Raw genomic sequence first — 27,896 nt, forward strand, 5'->3', positions numbered from 1 at the left:
GACAAAATTACTTTAAGAACCTAGTCACAAACAAAAGTAAAACAAGTACAACTAAAAGCCACCACAGAACAGCAGGGGAACACAAGGTAAAAGCAACAGTTGACAACAGTGAGACAAATGACATCACTTAAGTCTAACAACATGTTTCAGAAGAGATATAAGAAACGGCACTTGTTTCTGCTGCTGTTATCTATTCTCTGTGTTGCTGGACCAAAACCAAACATCTACTAAGTATTTGCATCGACCGAGTCCACTTTGACACAATGCTCAATATCACGTGCAAAGATGGTCAGAACACATCTTCCATGTGTTTTTTTATCATTACATCCTCTCATTATGATTTTAAAATAACTCTGTTAGTTCAAATAAACACAATTCCCACATTGTTATCCAATGTAGCCTGCCAGTTCCTCTTCCTGTTTTACCTGGAAGTAAAAGTCCAGGATGGAGGTCATGTCCGTTCCCTCAGGGAAGCACTGCAAGGGCAACGACACACAACACTCTCAGTAATCACCTCAACACGTCAAACACTACAAACACATTCTCTACAAGAGGCCTAAAACACACAGCTATCTTCACAGAAACAACACATGTGTCTTTACTGTCCACTTTCATACATGTACACGCCCTCAGTCTCCTCCGTTGGCTGTCCTTACCTTCTTCTCCTTCAGGTAGTAACCGATGGCGAAGTTTCTATCTCCAGACTCGCGCTCCGACTGGAAGCTGTGGAGAGAGACAGACAGACAGACAGACAGACAGACAGACAGACAGACAGACGGAGAGAGTGAGACAGAGTCACCTGTCTGTCTGTCAGCAGCCTAATAAAGACAGCAACCCAGTAACTACAAACTACCTGAGTGTTAAGAGGAGATGCTCGGTAGCTGTTGCAACACAACAAGGTTTTGGTCTTGATGCATGCTCAGTAATCCAGGTCAGGAAGTCACAGGAAGTTGAATCAGCTCACCTGGACGTTTATCAAGAGAAACATCTCATCACTCATCTAAGTGACCTACCTCTTCAGTCTCACCTGACTGCAGGTATCCATCCCGACACGATGGGGGACCATGTCATAGTCTACCTCTCGTTAATGGTCACGGCAATTTGCATATGAAACCGTCAGTCAGTTGAGACTGAAGATGATGGGTGATGAAGCATTTCTCTTAATAAATGTGTCCAGATGAACTGATTCGCCTTCTGAGACCATACGGTTTTACAACACAAGTCATATTCCTCCTGCTTTCTCTCTAGTGAGGAAAAAATAATCATGAAATGTCAAATAAACAGGTGTTTTCTGTTAAACGTCATACGTATAGTTTTGTTTGTTTCCATTTCTGCTCACTGCTTTGACAAAGTAGATTTAGCTTTCATTTAGTCTCGTCTTACTTTGACGTAGAAATGACACTGATACGCGCGCGCACACAGTACATTTGTACTTACGTGGCATTGCTGAAGCCCACATACTCGTTTCCGGCTAGTTTGTTCATAAAATTCATGACCTGCAGGGGGCGACAGAGTGCAAAAATGCAGTGACTCTCCACACAGGTGACGGATGAACTTCCAAAATGGTGGAGGCAGAAATTGCACGTACAGACTAGATCCTCTAGATCTTAATAACACAAAACCTTGCAGCGATACTCACGTAGTCAAATTTCTCAGCATTGCTTGCCCCTTGCTGTAAGACAAACAGTAAAATCTAAGTCATGACACACAAATCCCCCAGAGCAATAAATAACACCAAATCAAACTAACTACACATTTACACTACCACTAGCATTAAAAACCACCTGCGTTGCACTACAGTTACATCCCATAATTCCACTAGGCTAGTCAAACAGTGCAAGGCATTTACAGTAGTGACCTAATGCTTCTCCAGGTGACATGAGTGGCTATCACTGCTCGTAGGTGACATGACCAGTCAGAAGGACGTTCAGCTCATGACATCATATTAATTGGAATTAGAGGTGAAGTCTAGTTGAAGATGAAGGAGGTGAATGAAAACTGTTAATCCACTCAGGGTTTCTCTTTGCAAAGGAAAGAAAACCAAATTAACTCTACCATGGAAATGGTAAAGAAAAAGCATTGATTACTGATATTTCAATTGGGATCAAGTCTATTAGCCATCACTACTACAATCAAAGTTAAAATGAGGTACAGATAGAACTACTGTCCTAAAAGTTGACGGCCGGACTACATGTCCTAGGCATGTCAGCTGTAGAAAAGTTTATCTGTATAGGGATTACAGAGACATAATATGAAATTGCACTACGGTAGCCTGAAAAACTACCACCAGCCAAATGGTAAGTGTTTCATATTTTCCGCAGCTGCCGGTCAGGTAGTGTACGATACCAGCAGGCCATCGTTCAGAGGTTCTTACTCTGCTCTGAACATCTAGTCGGGTGGTAAAATAGCAAGAGGCAAGTCAGTGTGAGGGTTTACTAGCCACTATGGTAGCCAAAAGTGAGTCTTATGCCCTGAACTGATGAGAGTAAAGCTGAAGGTGTCTGCACTGAGATCAGTCTTAACTCCGGAAATCTAAATAGGAATTTAATGACAAAACTAAAACAAAAAAAACACAAGGAGCTTTTTATTAAGGAACGGATGGGATGTGTATTAAAACCGGCACCTGGGTTTGAGCCAGTCGCTGTTTATATCCAGACATATAAACAGCTTGGAGAATGTATGTAAAAAGTAGCAGCAACCACATGAAGACAGTTGTAGACGGCCATGTGAGGGCTACAGCTGGTCACAAAACCAGGCCAAATGGGGGAAAATAATAATTAAAAGGAGAGAATTACCAACGTCATTGACCTGTTGCAGTGGTCATAATTTCCCATAGATCCTAATGCTGGAAAATATGCAACAACATATAAAACCACACAAGGAGCCTTGAAAATTAACATTGCATATGTGTGAACTGTAGTCTATGTCTAGATATAGGGAGGGAGAGGAGGGGTGGAAAGACACAGCATGCATTAAATACCCTGCCCTTTCCCTGCCCCCTGGTTTCATCTTTAATATCACTGGATAAGATACAATATGACAGCAACCAATCAAAGGGCAGTAAAGCCACAACTGCAAAGGGCAGCAGGGCAAAGCCCACATTTATTTGGACCAATTTGATGAGTGATTGGTTCGGTTAGAAAGGAAGTTGAGCACAAGAGTGACTGACAGAAAGACGCTGGATGATAACCCTGGTCTTTCATAGCCTCATCAATGGAGTCATGGAAAAGGATTTCATCCATTCATCCATTATCCGAACCGCTTATCCTGCTCTCAGGGTCGCGGGGATGCTGGAGCCTATGTCAGCAATCACTGGACAGGCCGCCAGTCCATCACAGGGCCCCCCCCACACACACACACGGACACACTCACACCTAGGGACAATTTAGTACGACCAACTCACCTGACCTACATGTCTTTGGACTGTGGGAGGAAACCCACGCAGACACGGGGAGAACATGCAAACTCCACACAGAGGACAACCTGGGATGACCCCCAAGGTTGGACAACCCCAGGGCTCAAACCCAGGACCTTCCTGCTGTAAGGTGACCGCGCAAACCACTGCACCACCGTGCCTATACCTATATGTGCCTATATGTTTATTAGTATAATTATACATAAAATGGGCTGTTTTCTTGTTATAAGTACTAAATATAACATCTTTCTAGTTATACTCATCCAGAATCTATCCCTTCAAGTCAAACTAAATGTGGACCAACAGACAGGATTGGCTGAGATTGGGGAACTACAAGTAAAGGTAACCAAGCCTGGGCTGGATACACAGAATTTACTTCTATACAATAGCATCACCATCAAGTCAAAAAATATTTTTGAGGGTCCGCGGTGGTGTAGTGGTCTAAGCATCGGCTTTGTGTCGGTGCAGTTGCCCACTGGGGACTGGGGTTCACGCCCCGGTCTCGTCAGATCAGACTATGGCCGGACTCGATGAAGCAGCAATCATTGGCAACGCTGTCTTCGGGAGGGGGGCGGAGTCGGCTTGTGTTCGTCATGTGAATGCGCCTGTGTGTGTCGGAAAAAGCAGTGGTTCGGCATGGAGTCGCCTTGTCACGGAAGTGGCAAGGCGTCTCCTTTGAGACTGCCGGCCGGAGAGATGCAGTTGGCGAACGCATGCAGTACGAGGGTGGGTGTTTGAGTTAAAATAGGGATCGACTGGCCACTAAATTGGGAGAGAAAAAAAAAGAAGGGAAAAATCAGAAATAAATTTATAAAAAATATTTTTGATAATATTTGGGACTTCTTGCAGACCAAAGGGAGGGATGCAGATCAGATTAGTTTTAGATCCTTAACTTTAAAATCACCATGTTCCCTGTGAATAGATGATTTGGAAATGTGGGGACGGTGCCCATACAGTAAACTGCCCTGGTAAAAGAGTATGTGCAAGAGAGCTGGCTGGGTCGGCGTGTTCGTGCCCGTCTAACTTAATATTAATGGGTCAGCAAGGAAACGAAACGACAGTAAACAGGAAGTAGTCTACACTTCCTCCTGTAAACCATGGTTTGTTTGGAAATTTTGTTTGGAAATGAGATTACTCGGGGGCGGAAACTGTCTTATTTTTGGCAGAGATTATAAATATTTAAACTTTATAAGATGTTTACATGCTCATGTCAAAATACAATATTTTCTTGCCAGGAGGATATCAAATCAAAGTATGGCAATGATTTGGCCAGGCATCTAGATTCTCCCATCCTCACAGCATCAGTCAGATTGAAAACTTTTTTTTTTGGAAAACTTAAAATTTACAATCCTTTTAAATTTAAAACAAATTAAATTGAAAACTTAAAAGTTACAATCCTCAAGATGATGTTTTTGTTCCTGTTATCACCTACTGGTGGATTAGAGCACTGTAGATACTAAAATTGACAATAATAAATCTTGCGTAGACAACATTCATGTAATTGAGTATTTGGTCTGTAGGTGGCAGTTTTGTGTATCTGAAATAGACAGTCCACTGGCGGTTTCAAAGGCAGGGGACGGCATTTAAACTCCGGGTGTCTGACTCGCTTTCTCTCTCTCATACACACACACTGGGTATTGGTTCATTCAGGTAGCAGTGTAAACCAACCTACCCAGGCTGAGTGATGCTCCTGTCGCCTAGCAACACCCAATGGCCTTGGTGCAGGGTAACCTAGTAGTGCTGCTTCCACCCAAACAAATAATCTTAATCTCTCCATTTACAGTAATCTGCTGGAAACAAGCTCTCCTCTGGATATTCATCTCATCTCAAACTAATTCTCATTCTGCTGCCGGTGATGTGACTGCCCAGTTGCGACATACACAGAAAATGCCAGACAAAACCAGGGTTCAGTATCCAGTATATCAAAGGACAGCGAAAAACTGAGGAAAAGCGGATGTCTCATTAGCACCACGTGTTGGGAAATATACTCCTGACCAATGTGTCCTCTGCTCAGTGGGCCTCACCCTCACCCTATGGGAGTGTAAAATGTGCAGTATCTCATCTCAATCACTGCTAAACAGGAGTGTTGACATAGTTTACCTTAATGAGGGATGTGCAGACAATTGCGCCGGCGTTCACCATGGGATTGTGGGGTTTATCTGTGGGGGAGAAAAAAAATGGAGAATGCAAAACAAGCGACTACTTTTATATTTGGTCGAACAATATGCACACTCATCTTTCTGTTGAGTCTTTCTGTGTACTATATAAGAAATCCTATCGTCTATGTACCTTGTGTGTACTGTGGTACTATGTTGGTCTGTTAAAGGTACTATGGTCTGTGTACCATGTGTGTCAACATGTACTGTGGTACTATGCTAGTCTGTTAGAGCTCCTGTTGTTCCTGTACATTTATTGTTCATAAGGATTCATGTAATTCCATAATGCATTCAAGTAAAACTGAACCAGCGTTTCCCAATTTAAGTAGGACAGAGAATATTCATCCACGTATTTTATTTCATCACTTGAAGTCTAAACATTGCTGAATAATCCACTGAGTGAACATCAATAACATGATTGACCCCAATGACAAACACACACAGACACACACACAGACACACACAGAGAGCAAGCAGCCCTGCGTGTTTGCAGCTTTGCTCCATTTTACTCGTGTTTTATCCTCTTATGCAATACTCATAACAATGTTTAAAAATAAAAAAACAGCTGGAATACTTCCAGCAGTTCGTCTCTCACGCAGCTCTGGGGGACAGGAACTGGTCGAACCCAGACAGGGCTCAGCCCAGTAAAGGCTCGTGACCAATATATCAGCAGTTAAAATCCCCGCAACGATTGCTTTTCCACAGGATTCTCTGCTGGCGTGCTCTTTAGCAGTACAGTATACTTCTGCACAGTTCATTTATTCATTCTCTCCACCCACCAACTACAGCCAGGGTCACAGAGGTGGGCGGGGGTCTTTTCAAGCATGCACAGGGGCAAAAGGCAAGGAAACACCCTGGACAAGGTCACCAGTCTATCACAGGTTCCACAGACAGAAATCTCTCACACACCATCATGCCTACGGATAATTCAATCTCCAGTTCACCCGATATGTGTGTCTCTTTGGTCTGTTTGAGGAAGCCAACATAAATATGGGAAGTACATGAAAATGCCACATAGACAGGCTTTGACTGAATCCAGGATCCTCTTGGACTGTGAGGAAAGTGCTAAATCAAGTGCTGAAGCACTGTATATTTGGTGGATTGATATTTGACAAAGAAATTCACAATATATTCACCAGACAGGACAGCGGTGAGCCTACTGACTGGGAAAAAGGGCTGTCTGCAACTCAGCTGCCTCTTACTGGCAGCTCATGAAGACACCCTCTCACACTGCAAGAATGTTATCCTTCCTGAAAGACAAAGTGTCCCTCTGTGAGAGCAGGGCCCTTCCCCACCAGCGCTCAGTCTTGAATGCCCACATAAACACAGCTTGTTATCTTTTAATTTCATTCTCTTTGGATTACAGTTGATACAAAGTCTGTGAACACTCGCTGCTGTATTCAGTGTTGGTGCGGTGGCACATCTCGGGAGCATTTTACTGTGCTGCTATGGCAACATTGCCTCTAAGATGGATACTGTTTCAGAGGACATGATGGCCAGGGGAGAAAGTCCTCAGCCAATCATAATAGCCCGCTGAGTCACGATAACATCCGGATGAGTCATGGTACGCACAGATTTGGATCTGAGGCATCCGGGTAGCGTAGCAGTCTGTTCCGTTGCCTACCAACAAGGGGATTGCCGGTTCGAATCCCCTTGTTACCTCCGGCTTGGTCGGGTGTCCCCAGACACAATTGGCCGTGTCTGAGGGTGGGAAGCCAGATGTGGGTATGCGTCCTAGTCGCTGCACTAGTGCCTCCTCTGGTTGGTCAAGGCATTTGTTCAGGGAGGAGGGGGAACTGGGGGGAATAGCGTGATCCTCCCACGTGCTACGTCCCCCTGGTGAAACTCCTCACTGTCAGGTGAAAAGAAGCGGCTGGCGATTCCACATGTATGGGAGGAGGCATGTGGTAGTCTGCAGCCCTCCCCAGATCGGCAGAGGGGGGGGAGCAGCGACCAGGACGGCTCGGAAGAGTGGGGTAATTGACCGGATACAATTGGGGAGAAAAAGTGTGAAAAATCTAAAAAAAATAAAGTTGTTTTTTTCATATTTACTGAACTTGATTATTTCATAAAAAGCATTACTTTAACACGCCTTCAGATTATATCAACAGCTAATGTCAACACTATTATTAATGTGCTAACCATTGGCCACATTTAACCTTCAAGATACAAATGCTTTTCTTTGCAGATTGCTCACACAGATGTTGACACAACAGATTGTGTATTTATGAAAGTTTTCGGGCAACTGATTAGCTCAGGACAAGGTTCATATCTTACAGGGGTTGATGACAACTTCATTAAGACGTCTAAACCTGGGCACCCCGGTGGCTCACCTGGCACAGCGCATACCACCTATCAAGGCTGAGTCTTTACCGCAGGAGCCTGGGTTTGAATCCGATCCGGGCCCCTTTGCTGCACGTCCCCCCCCCCCCCGCCTTTCCAGTCTCTCTGCTATCACTGTCAAATCAAGCTGAAATGCCAAGAAAAAAACCCCATCTGAATCTGTTAGCATTATATTGCCACTCTTTGTGTTCAGCTGGAGGCTACTGATGAAAAGCTGTTCCTAAACGAAGGTGGACAGACAGTCATCCAGTCAGTCACACGAACAGAGAGACAGAGATTCTGACTAACCGTCCTCATTTAAGAAAAGCTTGTTGAAGCGCAGACCGCTGGGCTCCTTCCCGATGAAGCGGTGCACATACTCAGTGCCGTGGTCATGCACAGCGATGGCGTACTTGAGCGGCTTCACACACGACTGCAGGCAGAAGGGGACCTTGGTATCGCCAACCGTGTGTCTGACAGAGAGACAGAAAGAGACCGAGAAGGACAGAGACAGTGAGAGGGAGGAAGAAACAGAGTGAGAAAAAAACAGCGAGAAAGAGAAAGAGAGGTCAAGTCTGCTCAGGTTCCACTGGAAGGGACACACATATATACACACACACACACACACACACACACACACACACACACACACACATGCACACACACTTTCTGTAATCTCATATGTTAAGTGTTGTTAAATGACCGTTGTCTCTTACTGGTGTGTCTTCCTGGCGGTGTTTTTTTTGGGGGTTGGGGGATTCCCCCCCTTTTTTTCTCCCAACTGTACTTTGGCCAATTACCCTATTTTTCCAAGCCGTCCCGGTCGCTGCTCCACCCCCTCTGCCAATCCGGGGAGGGCTGCAGACTACCACATGCCTCCTCCGATACATGTGGATTCGCCAGCCGCTTCTTTTCACCTGACAGTGAGGAGTTTCACCAGGGGTGATGTAGTGCTTGGGAGGATCACGCTATTTCCCCCCGGTTACCCCTCACCCCCAAACAGGCGCCCTGACCGACCAGAAGAGGTGCTAGTGCAGCAACCAGGACACATACCCACATCCGGCTTCCCACCCGCAGACACGGCCAATTGTGTCTGTAGGGACGCTCGACCAAGCCGGAGGTAACATGGGGATTCGAACTGGCGATCCCCATGTTGATAGGCAACGGAATAGACTGCCATGCCACCTGGATGCTGGAACCTGGTTTGTTTGTTTAAGTTAGTTTTCGTCAAGCTTCCTGTACAGCAGTATTTCTTACTATTGGGCTTTCCAATTTAGCAAACACAATCCCAGAGTTATGCAACAGCTCACACATAGTGCTGACTACTGGATATGAGCATAAACCACACGGGTTATTTCCAGGTAACACAAAACACAAAGGAGGGAAAACATCACTGCCATCACAGAGGAAGTTACAGCTGAAATTTTGCTTTCGAAAATAAACACTCATTTCTTTATTCTGAAAATCATTTAGCTGAAATGCGACTACTGAAAACAGTGACATGCCATACCTTTGGTGCAAACAAAATGACTTATTGTAACTGAAGACCTACTTGGCTCATAGGAAAAATCCATCATTTACTCTTATGTTTTCAAATCAACCAATCACTGCAGCAGATTTCCCCAGTGAACATGACTCCAACCGGCTGTTAACCTGCACACATGACCCTGCTGAGGGAAACCAGTGATAAATCTGATCTGAGTTTGGTATGTTAGATGTGGTACCTCTGTCCATCCACGGTACACAGAGACACGGCCCAGAGGTCTGGACTGAATCGGGCCAACTGTGGAATATAGTCAGCCACCTAGAACACAACACAACAACACATAACACAAAGTCAGCATTTACCCATCACAGCTGCGATTCCCTCAGATCCCATTTACACATGAAAAAATAATTTCCCCCCCCTTTTCTCCCCAATTGTACCCGGCCAATTACCCCACTCTTCTGAGCCGTCCCGGCTGCTGCTTCACCCCCTCTGCCAATCCGGGGAGGGCTGCAGACTACCACATGCCTCCTCCGACACATGTGGAGTCGCCGGCTGCTTCTTTTCACCTGACAGTGAGGTGTTTCGCCAGGGGGACGTAGCACGTGGGAGGATCACGCTATTCCCCCCCAGTTCCCCCTCCCCCTCGAACAGGTGCCCCGACCGACCAGAGGAGGCGCTGGTGCAGCGACCAGGGCACATACCCACATCTGGCTTCCCACCCACAGACACAGCCAATTGTGTCTGTAGGGATGCCCCACCAAGCCGGAGGTAACATGGGGATTCGAACCGGTGATCCCCGTGTTGGTAGGCAACGGAATAGACTGCTACGCCGCCCAGATGCCAACTTTTCCTTTTTATATCTGCTAGCTTTCCGTCTCTTGTCACTGACCTGACCCCCTGAGAGGGATTTGGCATTCTCGTAGAGGTCGTCAATGTGGGCGCAGAAGGATTGGAAGTCTGGGATGACAAACTTCTTCCTGAAGGCCTGGGTGAGCAACACGATGTTACTCTGGACACATCTGTGGAGAAGAGGAAGAATAGTTTATGTCCCAAGTCAGCTTGGAGCATTTAGTGGCATGGTGCATGCTGGTCCATCTGCAAGGTCACAGCACTTCACCGATTTTACCTGAACCAAAATTACCCCTAACATTGACCCTTATCTTACACCAGCTGGAGACCTGACATTAAATGGAGAATCCATCCATTATCCAAGTTGCTTATCCCAACTGGGGTTGCGGAATGCTGGAGATTGGGCGGCAGGCAGGAAGACACTCTGGACAGACTGCCAGTCCATCACAGCGTCAACACATTCACACTTAGGGACAATTTAGTATGGCCGATTCACTTGACCTACATGTCTCTGGACTGTGGGAGGAAACCAGAGAGAGATACTGAGGATTATTCTTTAATAGTGGCATGGTGTGAGATGGCCCTGGGTTTGATCTCAGCCCATCTGTGAAAGCACACAAAGATCTGCATTTTGACTGACTGGCTTGGGTCAAACTGTGTTGTCATCTTTTTTTTGTTTCAACCTACTTTAAGGACCATCTAGTTAAAAAAGAAAAGATACAGACAAACATGTACTTAACTACTAAACGGACTTTAACCTTGCATTTCCTAGGAAAATAACCTCTAAGCTGCATGGTGTTAGTGCCTTGGTCAAGCCATTAAACAACAGAGGGTCACATCCAGAAGACATGGCTCCACAGCAGGGAGAACCTGAGGTGAATGAATGTAACTGGAATCTTTGCCAGAGCCGGCTCTCTACAGCCCGGCACCCTGTCGAGACAACACACACTACACACCCTCACGTCTGTTCACGTGCCTCTCTCTCCAAGGCTGAAGACTATAAATAAGCCGGGGGACGGGGGGTGGACCGTAGCCAGAAGCTGCAGCGCTGCACTATGTTCGCCCGTGAGTGTCAGCTCCCTGTTGAGACGTCACATGAGCTGTATCCTGCAGCTCTGCGTGGTACAGTTCCCTAAGCTGTCACGCGGTTTGCTCCAAACACCTTTTCCACCCATTTCAAAAGCAGAACTACACCCTGGTGACGTAGGCGAGCAGGGCACAGAGCGAGTGGGGCCAAGGCACAGAAACACAATCAGGTTTAACTGTGGTATCAGTTAAGCTACTGAATGTATGTGTATAGCCAAAACTTGTCATTTTAGGCAGTACTGAATCATGGCTGAAATTTCAGTGCATCCCAGGACCACAACATTGTCAATTTGAGTCCAGCTCATTGTTGATACTGCATTTTTTTGTTGGTCTCTGCAGAGAACAGTGCCGACCCAACGGACAACGTGAAAACTCTAAAAAACATGTAAATGTCATCCCATCCTTATGGCACTCTCATAAAGCAGAAATTAATAACATACCTAAAAAAGTCAAGTTTTATTTTGAAAACGCTACTTATTTGGGGGGGGAGGGGGCTTTGAGGGGGGCAGTAGAGTATCACCACCATTCAGTAACATGTGAATAGATAAGTATCTGGTTTTTAGGTCTTAAGTTATCTACAATACCTTTTAAAAAGAAAATAAACTATTTGTTTTCATACTGCTATAAAAAGAGCCACTTGGCATCCGGGTGGCGTAGTGGTCTGTTCCGTCGCCTACAAACATGGGGATCACCGGTTCGAATCCCTGTGTCACCTCCGGCTTGGTCAGGCATCCCTACATACACAATTGGCTGTGTCTGCGGGTGGGAAGCCGGATGTGGGTATGTGTCCTGGTTGCTGCACTAGTGCCTCCTCTGGTCGGTCGGGGCACCTGTTCGGGGAGGGGGGACTGGGGGGAATAGCGTGATCCTCCCACGCGCTACATCCCCCTGGTCAAACTCCTCACTATCAGGTGAAAAGAAGCAGCTGGCGACTCCACATGTAACGGAGGAGGCACATGGTAGTCTGCAGCCCTCCCCGGATCGGCAGAGGGGGTGGAGCAGAGACCGGGATGGCTCGGAAGAGTGGGATATTGGCCGGATACAACCGGGGGAAAAAAAATCCACAATAAAAAAGACCGGGATGGCTCGGAAAAGTGGGATATTGGCCAGATACAACTGGGGAGAAAAAGAGGGGAAAAAATCCAACAAAAAAAGAGCCACTTCAATCTCCCCCAGTATGCCTTCCTATAGGTCCACATCAACAGTATGAGGAAGCAGCGGGAGAGGAGCACAGCTGGAACGTTGTTCGGCCATAGATGATGACTGGGAAGTAATTTTCCCTCGTTCACGTCCTGGCACAGAGATGAGCACAGAGATGACCTTCAGATTCCTCATCACACTGAAACACTAGAACATATTGTGTGACACTGCAGAGGAATGTTTTTTGCATTTTTCCCATCGAGCGGTGGTAGAAATGTTCCACCAGTGAATGCACATGGCATCAACCCAGAGAAAACACTGGAATGACTCAGATAACCTCTGGAGGAGGCGAGCGAAGCCTGTCCCATCCAAGACCGAAGAGTCATAAATAATCAATGAGATGCAGTCATGCTTTTCTTGCCGCACGGAAGTGCACAGGCTTCGCAATGGCATGAATAATTTATATGAGAGTCTGTTATTAAGGACTGAAAAACGAGTGTGGAGCCGTAAGCTGAAAATCACAACTGACAGGCCAGGGTGCTGGCTAACAAACGACGCCAGGTAACTAGTGATTGTCGTTTTCTTATTGTAACAAACGGCAACGTTTAGACAGGCCCCAAAAACAGTATTCTCTTATGCTCTAGAAACTCCCTGGCCGAACCTGCAGAGAAAATCTTATGCAGCAAGTAAATCCTAAGATTTGGTGTGTAAAGTCTGAGGTGACATGAACGGCCAGGTAGAAAATGTGTCATCGATGTTAATTACTTGTTAGTCCCTGTCATTGGCAAACACATTAGTTCCTTTGTTCAAGCGCTAATGGTGCAACTTGTGGCAGACTCAAGAAACTGTCTAATCTTATTTTAGCTTATGTATAAATAGATTTTGGCTACGAGCCTTGTGGTCTGTTACTGGCCAGCTGCCCATTGGAGTGCTCAGGCATCTCTTCGGCTTCTCTTTCTTTCACCTGACAATGAGGAGTTTCGCCAGGGGGACGTAGCGCGTGGGAGGATCACGCTATTTCCCCCAGTCCCCGAACAGGCGCCCCGGCCGACCAGAGGAGGCGCTAGTGCAGCGACCAGGACACATAGCCGCAGGGGATTCGAACCGGCGATCCCTGTGTTGGTAGGCAATGAAATAGACCGCTACGCTACCCGGACGCCCACGAATGAGATTCTTAATCTCAACAAAGGGACCTGCTTCGAATATAGATTACATAAAAGATCAATTATATATGAACACATACTTCTTGAAGAGATGACGGTCCAGGGCTCCGTCAGAGGTGGTCTTCAACGTCACCTTGAGCATCTCCATACATTCTTTGAGCCTGGGGTCTCCGGTACGCAGCCCTGTGGCTTTAAGCGCCTGCAGACAGAGGAAAATGGATTATGTTTATAGCAGCCTGACAGACGGTCTATAAACCTACTGCCCTTTTCTCAAGAGAACAGCCCGACGGTTTAAAGTACTCTGCTCTTAAGTCAACCACTGCAGAGGAACAACACCAGACTAAACGCTGGTTTTTTTTAGTCTGTCAGGCAGCAGACAGCTCAAGCTCTGTCTGGTATATCTCTTATGAGTTTGATTATTTCAAAATGGAAAATGTCAATATTTGTTCATCACAGAAAGGTGAATCAGTTCATCTGGACACAATGTTCTCCCACTAAAACTGGTGTCCAGATGAACCGATTCACCTTTCTGTGATTTCCTTAACCCGGATTATTGAGCATGCATAAAGACTCTATTTGTTCATGTTTAACGTCCTTGGTTTATTATGTTATCATTTTGCCCTGGGGCAGCATGGTGGCACAGGGGTTAGCGCAGTTGCCTCACAACAAGAAGGTCCTGGGTTCGAACCTCGGGGTTGTCCAACCTTGGGGGTCGTCCTCTCTGTGGAGTTTGCATGTTCTCTCTGTGTCTGTGTGGGTTTCCTCTGGGTGCTATAGTTTCCTCCCACAATCCAAAGACATGTAGGTCAGGTGGCTCGGCCGTACTAAATTGTCCCTAGGTATGAATGTGTGTGTGTGTGTGTGTGTGTGTGTGTGTGTGTGTGTGTGGACCCTGTCATGGTCTGGCAGCCTGTCCAGGGTGTCTCCCCGCCGGCCGCCCAATGATTGCTGGGATAGGCTCCAGCATCCTGCGACCCGACTTCGGATAAGCGGTTTGGATAATGGATGGAGGGATGGATGGATTTTGCCCTAGTTTGTGTCTGTTAGTCAACAGTCTGTTGTCCATTACTTACATCAAAAACTAACGGATGGATTCTCAAGTCACTTTAAAAGTAGGACCACCTTGGGCAGCGCAACAATTCAATAGATTTTGCTGGTGAAATTTTGTATACTTGTGATATTTTACAAAAAGCTCGATTAAAGATTTCCTTGCCAACTCTTCTTCCTTTGTGTTATCACTCCCTGTTTAGGTTTTTTGCAGGTAAACTATATGAAAGTTGGTGACTTTTGCAAAGGAGCCTATGTTGATTAAAATGTGCCCCCATCCCAATGATAAAACCCTCAAATAAGAATTGCCTCCTTCTCTACTTTGTTTGATTCTTTTTCATCTTTTCTAGCATGTCCCTCCAAGAAAAAACTGTCATGGCACAGTAAATCTAACCTTTGACCTCCTTAGTATAGGTTACTTTCTGATGTTTTTGAAATGAAGCTGGTTTTGCAATTGTATTTAATCAGTACTCGGTGCTCCATTTCCATCCCATTATCCAACCGCCCATCCTCCCCTTAGGGTCGTGGGGATGCCTATCCCAGCAGTCATTGGGCGGCAGGCAGGGAGAAACCCTGGACAGGCCGCCAGGCCATCACAGGGCCCACACACACACACACATACATACACACATACATACATACATACATACACACACACACACACACACACACACACACACACACACACACACACCTAGAGTCAATTTAGTACGGCCGATTCACCTGACCTACATGTCTGTGGACTGTGGGAGGAAACCGGAGCACCCCCCAAGGTTGGACTACCCCGGGGCTCGAACCCAGGACCTTCTTGCTGTGAGGCGACTGCGCTAACCACTGTGCCACCATGCCGCCACTACTCAGATTACTCAGTGTGTAATCTGTATATTGTAAAAGCCCCCTCACAAATTGAACGAACAAAATAAAATTGTGAAGGTGGTGATCTCGAAATGAAAATTAATTTTACTGGTGCTTCACACGCTCAGCTCAGCGTTTAATCTACAAAATGTAAAAAAGCCTTTAGCTTTTAGTGGCCCTGGGCTTTTGGGACACTCACTGTGGTGAATTTATGTGCTGGGATCTTCTCCTGGCCCTCTGCTATGGTGTAGAACAGCAGGTCCTCCAGGCTGGGCAGAATCCCTGCCTTCCTTCTCCTGGGAGGGAGAGACAGACAGACAGACAGACAGACAGACAGACAGAGCAGTGAGATAGGTACTGAGACAGGACATAAGGAAAAAACTAGAACTACTGCAGCAGAGGAAGGACACAAGCGTTTGGACTGGAAGGAGAAGCGGTGAGTAGTATTGTAATACTGCATTGGTACTGTCCCAGGGCTATACTGTAGTCTATAAACCTGTGTGTTTATCTATGAAGCAGTATTGCAGTTAGGATAATAATCAGCTAGTACTTAGTAACAACTATACTAACAACATCTTGAGTATAAAGAGTACTAATATGGTATTACTGTATGGTATTACTTCCAATACCTTTCCATAGTGTAATACACAGGTTGATAAACACAAATTATTGTTACCAAGCCACTGTAAAGATCATTACTCTCATTATGTTTAGAATAGTAGCCAGGAAAGTGCCATTTCATAATGAATAATAAATAAACTGGGAGGAGCGAGAGACATTTTTGACACATCCTCCGGGGGTTTATCCCTCTTGTCTGTGAGGCTGCGATGTCAGTTTGATTTAGCTGTAAAGGAGCAATCCATGAATTGTAAATACTAGGCTGTTTGTGTTGAGGCTGTGACGCTGGGTCCTGCTGACCCCCCTAGGCACCTGCTGTGTCCTTGGCTGATATCAGGATGAGAAATGAGCAGCCACCGGCCACACGCTGGTCAATGTTCCCCCGGGTCTAGTAAATTAGTCTCACTCTGACAGGTAACCACCTTCGTTTGGTAGTCCTGTCGTGTTTTTTTAACATTTAGCTGACTGGTAGAATGGTTAAAATGGCTGCTAAATTAGACTACCATCATTTAGAGGTCCAAATCTAAACATAAAATAATATTTCAAATGACAGTGAAAGTGACCGGGGCACTTTTCAGATTTGGCCTCCGCAGCTTGTGGATATAAACGTGCGTTTCCTGGCTGACTGGTGTTCTAAGTAGGCTGGTAAATCTGTCCACCTGCCTCTACAGAGGAGAGTTAGTAGCACGTGTTAGGAGGTAGACGGCATTAGGACAGGACTAGCTTGACCAGCTCGCAGCACAGTCTCTCTGCTATGATTCATATCAACTCCTAATGGGATTTGCGCAAAGCTCCGGGGGTGGGGGGTGGGGGCAGGACCGGGCACAGGAGGACCTGCAATGCATTGTGGGACACCGGTCTGGGTGCTAGGGAGAGGATGTCAGAATAGTTGGAAAAAGGTGAAGCTTTGGTGCGTCGGTGAATCCACTCATCAGCCAACCAGAAACAAGGCAGGATTTGCACCCTCTGTTCACAGCAATTCATCATAAATAACTTATTAACTGTTGTTATGACTCGGTATTTATCAAACAATGGTTAACTGACAACTACAGCTAAAAAAAAATCCAAATTCAAAATCACAGTATAATTTTCATTATTACTGCCATCATCATGAAACACACAGTTGTACTGTGAAGAATAAAGGGGCCGTTATGGTATAAAGTAGCTAAAAAAATGACATGGTTAGCATTAGCATTGTAACCCAAAGCCTCCATGGTAGGAAATAACCATGGCTAAACTGCTGGGTCTACGCCAACATCCAGCTGAACCCTCAGAGGTCACCATCTTTTTTAGTAACTGGATGTTAAGACCTCATGGCAGATGAATAAAAGTTTTCACGCCATCTTTAGTAGTTTGTGAAAGGGGATTTTGGACTGTGTGTTCGTGTGGTCCACCTCTCTGGTTGTCACTGGAGGGCTGATGCCTGCTAGTGAGGAAGACAAGACCACCCGTCATGGGGGGACAAAGGGGGAGAGGAGGAAGGAGAAGAGGAGAGGAGCATGGAGTTAAGCGCAGCCGCCGGCGGGGGAGGCAGTGGATGAGGAGGGTGGAGGGGAGCTGAAGAGCGGTCAGGAGCTACACGACTTCACCCAGAGGAAAACTACTTCTAGTGGAGACAGGATTTACAAAAAATTAACAGGGGGTTAAATCAAAAAATAGAGACATATACTTACAAATGCAAAGCAAGTGGATCAACGAGAGGGAGAGACAGTGCAGAGGGAATAACACTGAATTAGTGACTGAGGCAGAGGTTTCCATACTGTCATCATCAACAACAACAACACATCCCATTGGCTTTCAATGGCAGGCTGAAACATTATACTGATACACAATAATGGAAAAATTCAAACATTTACACTTAAATTCAAATTATGCAGCAAAATGAGACAGTGAAACACTAAATGTGTTTGTTTATAGCTCTGTATGAAATTAAACACAAATACTGAAACAAAGAAGTATTATTCAAGGCTGCCGTTAGCAAATCAAATTAGCACAATAAAGACCTGCGACTAAGACCAAGACAAAGCAAGGCAAGTTTATGTGTTTAGCACATTTCATACACAACAGCAATTCAAGAGCTTTATACAAGGCATATCAATACATTGAATAAGAAGTGTTGAATAAGGTAAAAAGAAAGAGTAACTAAACTCCAGACCATTTTAGTAAGTTGGCTGACATCTACAGGTTAAAAACCAGGTAAAGGTTAAAAACATGGCAGGGAGGTCTTGGTACTGTGTGGTGTAAGCATAGCAGGATAAACATAGCTGCAGATAATAACATTATTAATGGATCTGTTGGATGTAGGGGTGTCAGCACACATATCAGCATTGACAGACAGACAGACAAAGAGCCAGCACTAACAACTGTAAATAGTACCGTCAATGTTGCTTCTTTGACACACTTTCATTAGAGCTCCTGACAAGCTGAGTCTATTCGGGCCAGGCTCAGGCCTTCTTTTTTTTTTTAATAGATCGGGCTCGGGTCAGACTCGGGCTCATATAACTTCCCATATACATGCAGAGGACACATAGACCACTGTATGAAATTGTTATACTGATGATATTATACCCAATATTATTCATACGCATGTATGTACGCGTGCATTACACGTGACAGTTGACCATGCCGTGTGAGTGTGTCTGCATGCATCAGAGAGCTTAAAGTGATATTGGTGTCGGTATCAGGTTGGGCTCGAGTTGGAAAACTGCAGACTTTGTCAAGCTGGGGCCAGGCCAGGGGTCCCATTTATAACTGTTGCGTACGCACAAAACAGAGCCTGAAAGAGGCATACGCCTCTTCCCACGCAAAATTTGTGACCTATAAAAACAAACTTGACGGAATAATGTGCTCACCTGTATGTAAACGCAGACGGTGAACTGAAGCCAGATTGTATTTTGATGCCTGTCACACATTTAAGTCAGTTTTTTTTTTGGGCGCATGCTATTTTTGGCTTTTGTGCGCACATACACTTTTAGTAAGGATCCTATGCACTGTTTTATAAATGAGTCCCCAGGGCTTGAACACCACGGGCTTGGGCTGCAATTTATGGTCCATGCAGGACTCTAATCTATGACCAACAGACCCATTATCAATGCTTTTATCCACAGCTGTGTTTATCCTGCTATGCTAACGTCACAAAATGCCAAGACCTGCTTGTCATGTTTTTAACCTTTAAACGTCAGCAAACTTAATAAAATGCTCTACGGTTTAGTTACTCTTTAAAAACAAATAAAATAAAAAGACATTTTAAAAGAATGCAAAGGGTCAAAACAGAAATATTACAAAAAGAGTTTAAGTGCAAGATCAAAGTGAAAACAAACTTAATTGATAAGTGGTTCACCCTTGGACACATTTTATACCCTTTCTTCGGACATCACCACCAATTTCCACATAAGCTCTCATCCTAATAAGCGCAGAAGGTGACTGCATCACACCCTGTAGACTCCCGTAAAATGTTAACAGTGATGAAACGCTGTGGAAATGTAACAGAGTCTTGATAATGAGGGCTGCTGCTCGCTTCTTGACATTTAGAGGTAGGCTGGGGACATAACTAACGCCAAGAGGCCAAGAGTCTATCATCTGGAACAGCCAGGCTCATGTAATTAACTCTCTATCTCTTTCTCACCGATGACCGCTCTCTCTTTCTCACTTTCTGTACCTTTCTACCTTGACAGTTCTCTCTCTCCGGTTTCTGTCCCTTTCTCATCTCATCTCATCATCAGCCACTTCTCTGGAGTCATGTCCCGGTGGCAGCAATCTAAATAGGGCACTCCAGATGTCCCTCTCCCCAGCAACGCCCTCCAGCTCCTCCTGGGGCATCCCAAAGTGTTCCCAGGCCAGATTGGACATGTAGTCCCTCCAGCAAGTTCTGGGTCTACCCCGGGGTCTCCTCCCAGTTGGACGTGCCTGGAAAACCTTCAAAGGAAGGCGCCCAGGAGGCATCCTAATCAGATGCCCAAACCACCTCAACTGGCTCCTTTCAACGTGAAGGAGCAGCGGCTCTACTCCAAGCTCCCTCCGGATGTCCGAGCTCCTCGTCCTATCTCTAAGGCTGAGACCAGACACCCTACGGAAGGAACTCATTTCAGCCACTTGTATCCACGATCTGACCCTTTCAGTCACTACCCAAAGCTCATGACCATAGCTGAGGGCTGGAACAAAGACTGACTGGTAAACTGTCGCTCTCTCTTACTCACAAACCCTCTCCAAGCACCTCTCTGTCTCCAACTCTCCACACAAAAAGAGCCTGTGTGTTGTATCCAGGCTCACCGCTCCACATAATATACTGCCTGTCACAAACACAAAAATATGCACTGTTCCTTTTAAACACTGTTCATCCATTTTAGACAGAGCTAGGTTTCCAGACCTGTTGCTTCTTAGGTAGTAATCTAATTATACCAATGTTGCAGAGAACCGAAATACATCAGAGTCCAGACACTTGAAATTTTTCAGTTTAACACATATCAGAGGATAAATATACTGGATTGTCATTTCTTCTGCAGGGAGAAATTGAAGCCCTAACCATTGTAATGTTGGTGCCTTGCTCTACTCGTCACGATACACACAGAGAGTAGAACTCCTAACCCCGGCAATTTAGTGCTTAGATCAACAGGATGTGCACAAATTTATCCCTTCTCCTTCTAATCTTATAATAAGTCAATCACACTGCCCACCACAGCCTTGGAGGCCCATTTAATTGCCTGAGATACTCGTGTTGACAAGACAATGCTTCTGTTTCACTTTGTCTAACCCATCACTTTGACCCAATCATGGGACGTGGTTTCCCTGCCTGGGCTATGCCATAACTAATAGGTTGAAGGTGGAGATAAGCATTAATCCCTGTGTGCTGAGAGGCGGGACCACACAAATCAATCTGCAATAGTGACTCATCTTCTCCTGGAGGCCTTGACAACCACCAGGCAGCGTGCCAACAGTGAGGCTTTGCTGCAGAATCCACAGAGAAATATCGGAGGCAGGCGAAGCTGCCCTGGATTCTCAATATTTTAACCCTTTGTGAAGCGGCGCACAGCCTGAAATCCTCAGGGAAGCTCCCGCCTCAATAGTCTGAGCCCTCACCGTTTACCGTCATCATTCATGAATGCATATACTCAATCAACCACCCAACCAACCAACCCCCACAAACTATACTAAATTTTATACATAATGAACTATTCAGTGCACTTGCGCGAACAAAGCGAGAGCGTGAAAACGTGAGAATAAGCAGAGACTGAGAGCGTACCCATGGCTATTAGGTTGTCAGTAATAAAGCCATCAAATGAACTAAGTGGCTTTCTACAGACGGTGACAACTCGAGGCAATTGTCTGTGACTGGAAGCCGCAGGGAGACCAGCGGCCTCTGTGGTCAATGAGGCATGCTCTCACTCTGTCATGGAGTCAATTTCAGGGAAAGACATGGTTTGTTTTGAGGAGGTTGTTTACGCTGGTAGCTCAGCTGCTGCTGCGTGTCTGTGTAGAGAGAGAGAATTAGACCATCATATAAGATGGATTCTTTTATGCTGTGAAAGCCATTTAACAGTGGTTGTGAGTATTACACATGTTAATATAATGGGCCAATACTGAAACGATAATTGTAATACCAAAATCACAGCTATTTTAAAACATTTGGTAAAAACATTACTTCAACTGAGGCTAAAAGTGATAGGCTACTTTGTAATATTGAAGTGAAAACAAATAATCACTAAGGCTGCACTACTGTCACATCCTGTGCTTTGACCTCCTCTCTTGCAGAATACCATTAATACTGTGGCATTTCATTTCGTGCAAACCATCTCCTGGTTTTAAAACAGTCACAGATCTTGATGTAAGAGGCCAAAAGCACAATCAAATAATCCAGCGCTCAATATCATATGGACTAATGACGGGGAATAATAATGGCGATCATAATATTGTTGCGAATTCAGGGGTCAGCCGGGGACTGTCGCAGCTGGGACGCAAACCCGGGTCTCCCGCACCACGGGCAACTATGTTAACCAGCTGACTAATGGGTCGGACCCTTTAGTCGACTGGTTAACATAATCACCCGTGGTGTGGGAGACCCGGGTTTGAATCCCGGCTGCCCCCCGAATTCGCTACAATATGAAGCAATGTAAACAAGATGATCATTTTCGCCATGATGGTGCAGCCCTATCCTCAGGTATCACAAGAAATTGATACCATGTCGAGCTCATACCTATATGGGGGCAAGGTCTCTGTTTCATATTGCAAACATTTTCTTTGCCTGGCTGTTTCGTGTGATTCCTTCCCTTTGAGAAATATGCGGCATGCAGGCAAATGCTGCAACCCTGCAGCGTCTGCAGAGGGATAGAGAAAGCATGCAAACAGCTGTCTTCTCCTCTAGTCAAACACCGGGCAGGCTGACGTCACATTAAAATCAAGGAGAAGCAAACATTATGATGCGTTATCAGAGAGACAGAAGCGGTCCGCAGCAGTACCACAGGCTACGTATTAGAAAAAGCCCTGAGACAATTTTCTGGCATGAAAGACAAAATATTTTAAATAATACAAAGGCATCAAACCTTCTGTTTTTTAATTCTTACCAGGGGGAGATTTGGAAGAAGAATGTAAAATAACCAACAAAGCAGTTGGTTTTTATAAAAAGGTTTCACAGAAAACATTTCACCTCATCTAGCGATCTATGCATTTGTGTAACAAAAAAAGAATGTATTTTTAAAACTAAAATGTTTTAAAAATCAAAACCTTCCCCTCCATGCCTGGCTTTGTAATGATGTGAATTAAGATAAAGATGAACTTTCCTTTATTAATCCCCTTGGAGAAATGCAGTTACTGCAAATCAACCCGTCCTAGCTGTGATCTGTGTAGCTAGGAGCAGTGGGCAGCCGCCTTCATGCTGCACCCAGGGACCAACTCCAGTTCTTTCCCCATTGCCTTGCTCAGGGGCACAGACAGGAGTATAACATGTTTCTTTTGATGGTTGGGGAAACCGGAGCACCTGGAGAAAACCCACCACAGACACAGGGAGAACATGCAAACTTCACACAGAAGACGACCTGGGACGACCCCCCCCAAGGTTGGACGACCCCGGGGTTCGAACCTAGGACCTTCTTGCCGTGAGGCGACAGCGCTAACCACTGGGCCACCGTGCCGCCCACTGACTTTTAGGTGGGGTCAATGAAGCCACACTTCCTTATGGTGATGTGATATATTAGGAACTGTAAATGCCATTAGGAGTAACAAGTACCCCTCAACTAACCATCACAACAGTCAGATTTTTTTTAACCTAGTTTTAAGTTTTTATTTTGGTCCTGTTTGTTATGTCAATCTTTTTCTGCATGTTTTAACTGTAGCCTACAATATGTTTTTCCTGCTTTTTATCTTATTGTATTTTTATCTTATTGTATTGTACACCATATGCCCGAACCACCTCAACTGGCTCCTTTCAACGTGAAGGGGCAGCGGCTCTACTCCGAGCTCCCTCGGGATGTCCGAGCTCCTCACCCTATCTCTAAGGCTGAGCCCAGACACCCTACGGAGGAGACTCATTTCAGCTGCTCCTATCCGCAATCTCACCCTTTCGGTCACTACCCAAAGCTCATGACCATAGGTGGGGGTTGGAACGAAGATTGACTGGTAAATTGAGAGCTTTGCCTTCTGGCTCCTTCGCGTCGAAAGGATCCAGTTGAAGTGGTTTGGGCATCTGATTAGGATGCCTCCTGGGTGCCTTCCTTTGGAGGTTTTCCGGGCACGTCCAACTGGGAGAACACGCCGGGGGTAGACTCAGAACTTGCTGGAGGGACTACATGTCTAGTCTGGCCTGGGAATGCCTTGGGATCGGGATCCCCCAGGAGGAGCTGGAGGGTGTTGCTGGAGAGAGGGACGTCTGGAGTGCCCTACTTAGCTTGCTGCCACCGCGACCTGACCCCGGAGAAGCGGCTGAACATGAATGAATGAATGAATGTATTGTACATTGCCTGACACCCCCCCCAACCCCAGACTAACCCCACCATTTATCATCATCATTCATAAATGTATATACTCACACATTCACTGTTGGTCCCTTACCAGGGTTTATTTTCACCCTTACCACGCACATGCATGCACTCATGTACACACACACATCCCTGTCTTTTTTTGGCTCACTATTAAACTAGCTGTCATGTAAAGTGAATTACATTGCATTCTGATATGCATGTATGTAGTGAATTATTGATATAGATTGATTGATTAATGTTCGCGCAACAGAAGAAGACCATGGCTCCAAAGACGGTGGTGCCAGCAGACACCTCTTAAACTGTATGAATGTGAAATCTCTGCTAAAACAAGAGTGTAAATATGGTTTGCAAACGTTCTGTGTGGCGAAATAAAAGTTTGAAGAGGCCCTCTGACTCATATGCCCTCAGTGAATTGAGCGGATCCCAAGACGCCTTAGCAACCTGTAGCGAAGATGGAGAGCATCAGCCACTAAATGCACTTAAACTGGATGTAATCCATCACCAGGAGAGCTGTCATCCCCACGCGGCATAACGACACCACTTGACTTTGGCAGAGACGCTCAACAATAGACTTCTCTGTTTGCCAAACCGAAGAGCAAATGCTCACTGATAAGATAACGCGATACAAGACTCTGAACAGCAACCAGACAGCTGAACTGCCCTGAAATGAACCTCAACATTCGACTTCTACCATCAGCATCACGTTACTGTCCTGGAGAGCAGGTGCAATATCACTGACCTTCACCAGCCATTCAGCACAGGATGGCTCTTTCCATTCGGCATAAAGAACTTTAAAAAAATAACTCTGAAGCAGGATAGCCACTATAAAGTCAATTAGACAGGCATTTCTGCATGTTATCACTTCTCAAGCATACGCAGCCAGCAGGACGCTGCAGGGGGTCTTGACGCGCTGGATGGAGACGCGCGCGGGGAAGGTTACTGGCGGTCATGATGGGAATAAATTGCAGCTATGCAGCAAATATTTAGCACGTTGACGCAAACACGAGGCGACAGACTATTTAACGAGTAATCTGAGACCTATGCGCGCCGTGCGTCGGCGCGGTGCGAACGCAAACTCCTGGCGACATTCGGCGCCCGCCGCGCCGCCGAATGTCGCCAGCCGCGCCGCCGCCTCTCGCCAGCCGGGCGCTAACTCACGGCGTTCGCTGCTAGTTCACAAACCTGGAGCGGACAGAAACTCCGCCTCGTCCCCGTGTTTACAACCAACGACGCCTTTTGCGAGTTCCGCGACGACTGGGAGTACAGTCGGGCCTAACCTTAGCTCCCACTATAGCACTTGCCACTTGCCACTACCCAAGCCTCGTCCGTAACGCCGCGTTAAAGACATTTTATTAGACGTTGGGTCCTACGGATAAGCCGCTACTCCACCGCGACAGCCTGAGCCTACGACAGAGCTCATTGGCTGAAACGGGGAGCCAGGGCGGGACTTGTGTCCGAGCTAGGTTGGTGAACTTGTGCCTACCCAGATGCGTCGCTAGCTCGCTGGTTGGCTAGCTGGCTAGCTAGCGGGGCTAGCTCGCTGGCTGGCTGGCTCGCTGGGCTGGCTAGCCGGCTAGCTAGCGGGGGCTCCGTTTGACAAGCAGCGTGGCGGCGTTACTCACTTCTCCGTCGACGACTCCTTGCCGGTGTCGCCGTGGCCGTCCGCCTTGGAGCAGAGGCTTCTCGCGCCGTGCCTTCCGGCGTGGCGCTGCGGGGACGGCCCCCATCCGGCGGCCGGCTCAGGTGAGTTCCCGCCGGCCACTGACCGGAAGCGGTGCGCAGCCGGCGGGGACGCTTGGTTACCGACAATACCCGACAAGGGACGCTTCAGCTGGGACTGGAACAACTCCTTGAGCGCCACCGAGGACCGAAAATGTAGCATTTCGGTCCAGTTGAGCGAGTGAACCTGAGCGGCGTGACTCACTACGGCGAGAGGTACCGCGACTCGGAGGAGGATGAGCTCTTATTGCCCAGCGACGGCTCCGCGGGTCGAGTAACGGTTCCCCCGGTGACTCACCAGACTGGCGCGCCGCTCGGCGGGCTGAAAACCTGGCATCTCCTGCTTCGCAGGTGATTGGTTTATGGCGGCGCTACGCTGCATCTGGTTGGTTTGAAGAGTTGTCAGTCTTAATAATTGTCCCGCCTACATGTGTCGACATGGGCATGTGTAAGTGCGTGGCAAGCGGCGGGTTATGGTTCTTAGAATATTACAGAGACACATCTGATCAAACCCCCTGATGTCAAATGATTTATTTTATTTAGTTTAAGATTTTTATTTGTTTTTGTGTTGTTACTATAATTACTTAATTTTCAACTATTTAGAATGTCATTCATCTCATATATATATATATATATATATATATATATATATATATATATATATATATATATATTGTTTGTTTGTTTGTTTTTTGGTGTTGTCGTCTCTCCTGTGTTGTGTTTTTGCTGTTGACGTATTATGTAATTGTCTTGTTGAATAAAGTTATATTAAAAAAAAGGTGGCTGGTTATTATTCCCGTCATGCTTATTATAACGGCCAACAAAATGACTTGGTTTGAACTATAACCTCGTTGGGGCGGTGATATCAGCATTATTTATTAGTATAGCCATAGGTGATGAATGATAGTCCTATGATTGTTTGTACGATATATTGTAGCGAATTCGGGGGACAACGCAACCACAGGTACTGCCGCGGCCGGGAAGCGAACCCGCATCGTCTGCACCGCAGGAGGCATAGCTAACCGCTCGACTAAAGGGATCAGATTCTCCAGCCAGCGGCCAGCGTGTCTTCTTATCCATGCACGTTGCAATATTTTTACCTATCAGTTGTTAGCACGTTTCATTTAAGGCTGCTACATGTAAAAATCATTTTGGATAAACAAAACTATTCTGTTCCGCTGACAGCCTGGCGTGTCTGTGAGCCGATGCACAACGTTTGTGCCTCTGTGAGGAAAATGCCTGATTCATACATACGGTCGGCACGCGCCCCTGTGATGCTGCACTGCTTATCGGTGACGGGGCCCCTGGTGACGGTGGTCCATTGTCCAACACAAACTTCACACCAGCACGGTAGATGCATCCTTCTTCAAAACCCCTTCGGCAGTGAGTGATTTTACACGGGAATGACTGCTCATCAAAACACCAACTTTAGCGTGTCAAATTGACGTTTGAATCGGATTAGTTGAAGGCAACCCCCCCCCCCCCCCATCGTTTATATCGCCACGTTTTTCAACACGTATGGCTTGAAAAGTGTGTAGACCAGTGTTTCTCAACCCAGTCCTCAAGGACCCCCTATCCTGCAGATTCTCATTGTAACCCTGCATAGGTAGCCCTGCTTGTACTTACTCGACCAATCATCTCGCAGCACTTAATTATGCAAGGTGTGCAACGTCTGACACAATTCATTGCTGATTGGTTGAATAACTACAAACGGGTACCTATTCAGGGTTGCAAAGGAAATATGCAGGATAGGGGGTCTTTGAGGACTGGGTTGAGAAACACTGGTGTAGACTATCCCGCGTTTAGCCAGCAAGTCACCTGCGCTGGTCCGGTGTCGTGAAAATGAATCGTGATCCTAGACTGACACCGTGTGGTGAATACCGGTACTGCACGGCTGGACGCGTTGTGGTTCATTTGCTGAATGAATTGAGAAGTTATAACGCCGTCCGTCCTCTGGTAAGGAACGCTTATGAGGGCATGCATCGAGGAGCAAACTAAATCTACAACAGGACACCACTCGTTTGACTGACAAAGGGGCCTTCATCTGATTCACAAGCTGTAATACGC

General features: G+C 46.2%; 1 protein-coding gene across 2 annotated transcripts in view; it reads right to left on the reverse strand.

Moving 5' to 3' along the window:
- The window catches only part of LOC130131352 (glutaminase kidney isoform, mitochondrial-like), a 36,014-nt gene extending 9,679 nt beyond the window's left edge, over positions 1-26,335 (reverse strand). The window contains exons 1-11 of one of the 2 annotated variants that reach the window (XM_056301016.1): positions 25,733-26,335; positions 15,722-15,812; positions 13,701-13,819; positions 10,272-10,401; positions 9,618-9,697; positions 8,203-8,366; positions 5,516-5,574; positions 1,640-1,672; positions 1,438-1,496; positions 657-723; positions 426-476 (exon numbers count right to left, since the gene is read on the reverse strand). In XM_056301016.1, coding sequence (XP_056156991.1) covers positions 426-476; positions 657-723; positions 1,438-1,496; positions 1,640-1,672; positions 5,516-5,574; positions 8,203-8,366; positions 9,618-9,697; positions 10,272-10,401; positions 13,701-13,819; positions 15,722-15,812; positions 25,733-25,992 — 1,113 coding nt within the window. In that variant the 5' untranslated portion in view covers positions 25,993-26,335. Of the gene's footprint in view, positions 1-425; positions 477-656; positions 724-1,437; positions 1,497-1,639; positions 1,673-5,515; positions 5,575-8,202; positions 8,367-9,617; positions 9,698-10,271; positions 10,402-13,700; positions 13,820-15,721; positions 15,819-25,732 lie in introns of both variants that reach the window. The other variant, XM_056301015.1, reaches the window with a different exon arrangement.
- Positions 26,336-27,896: the final 1,561 nt, after the last annotated feature.

This window comes from Lampris incognitus, chromosome 21, assembly GCF_029633865.1.
Source record: "Lampris incognitus isolate fLamInc1 chromosome 21, fLamInc1.hap2, whole genome shotgun sequence".
NCBI classification, from domain to species: domain Eukaryota; kingdom Metazoa; phylum Chordata; class Actinopteri; order Lampriformes; family Lampridae; genus Lampris; species Lampris incognitus.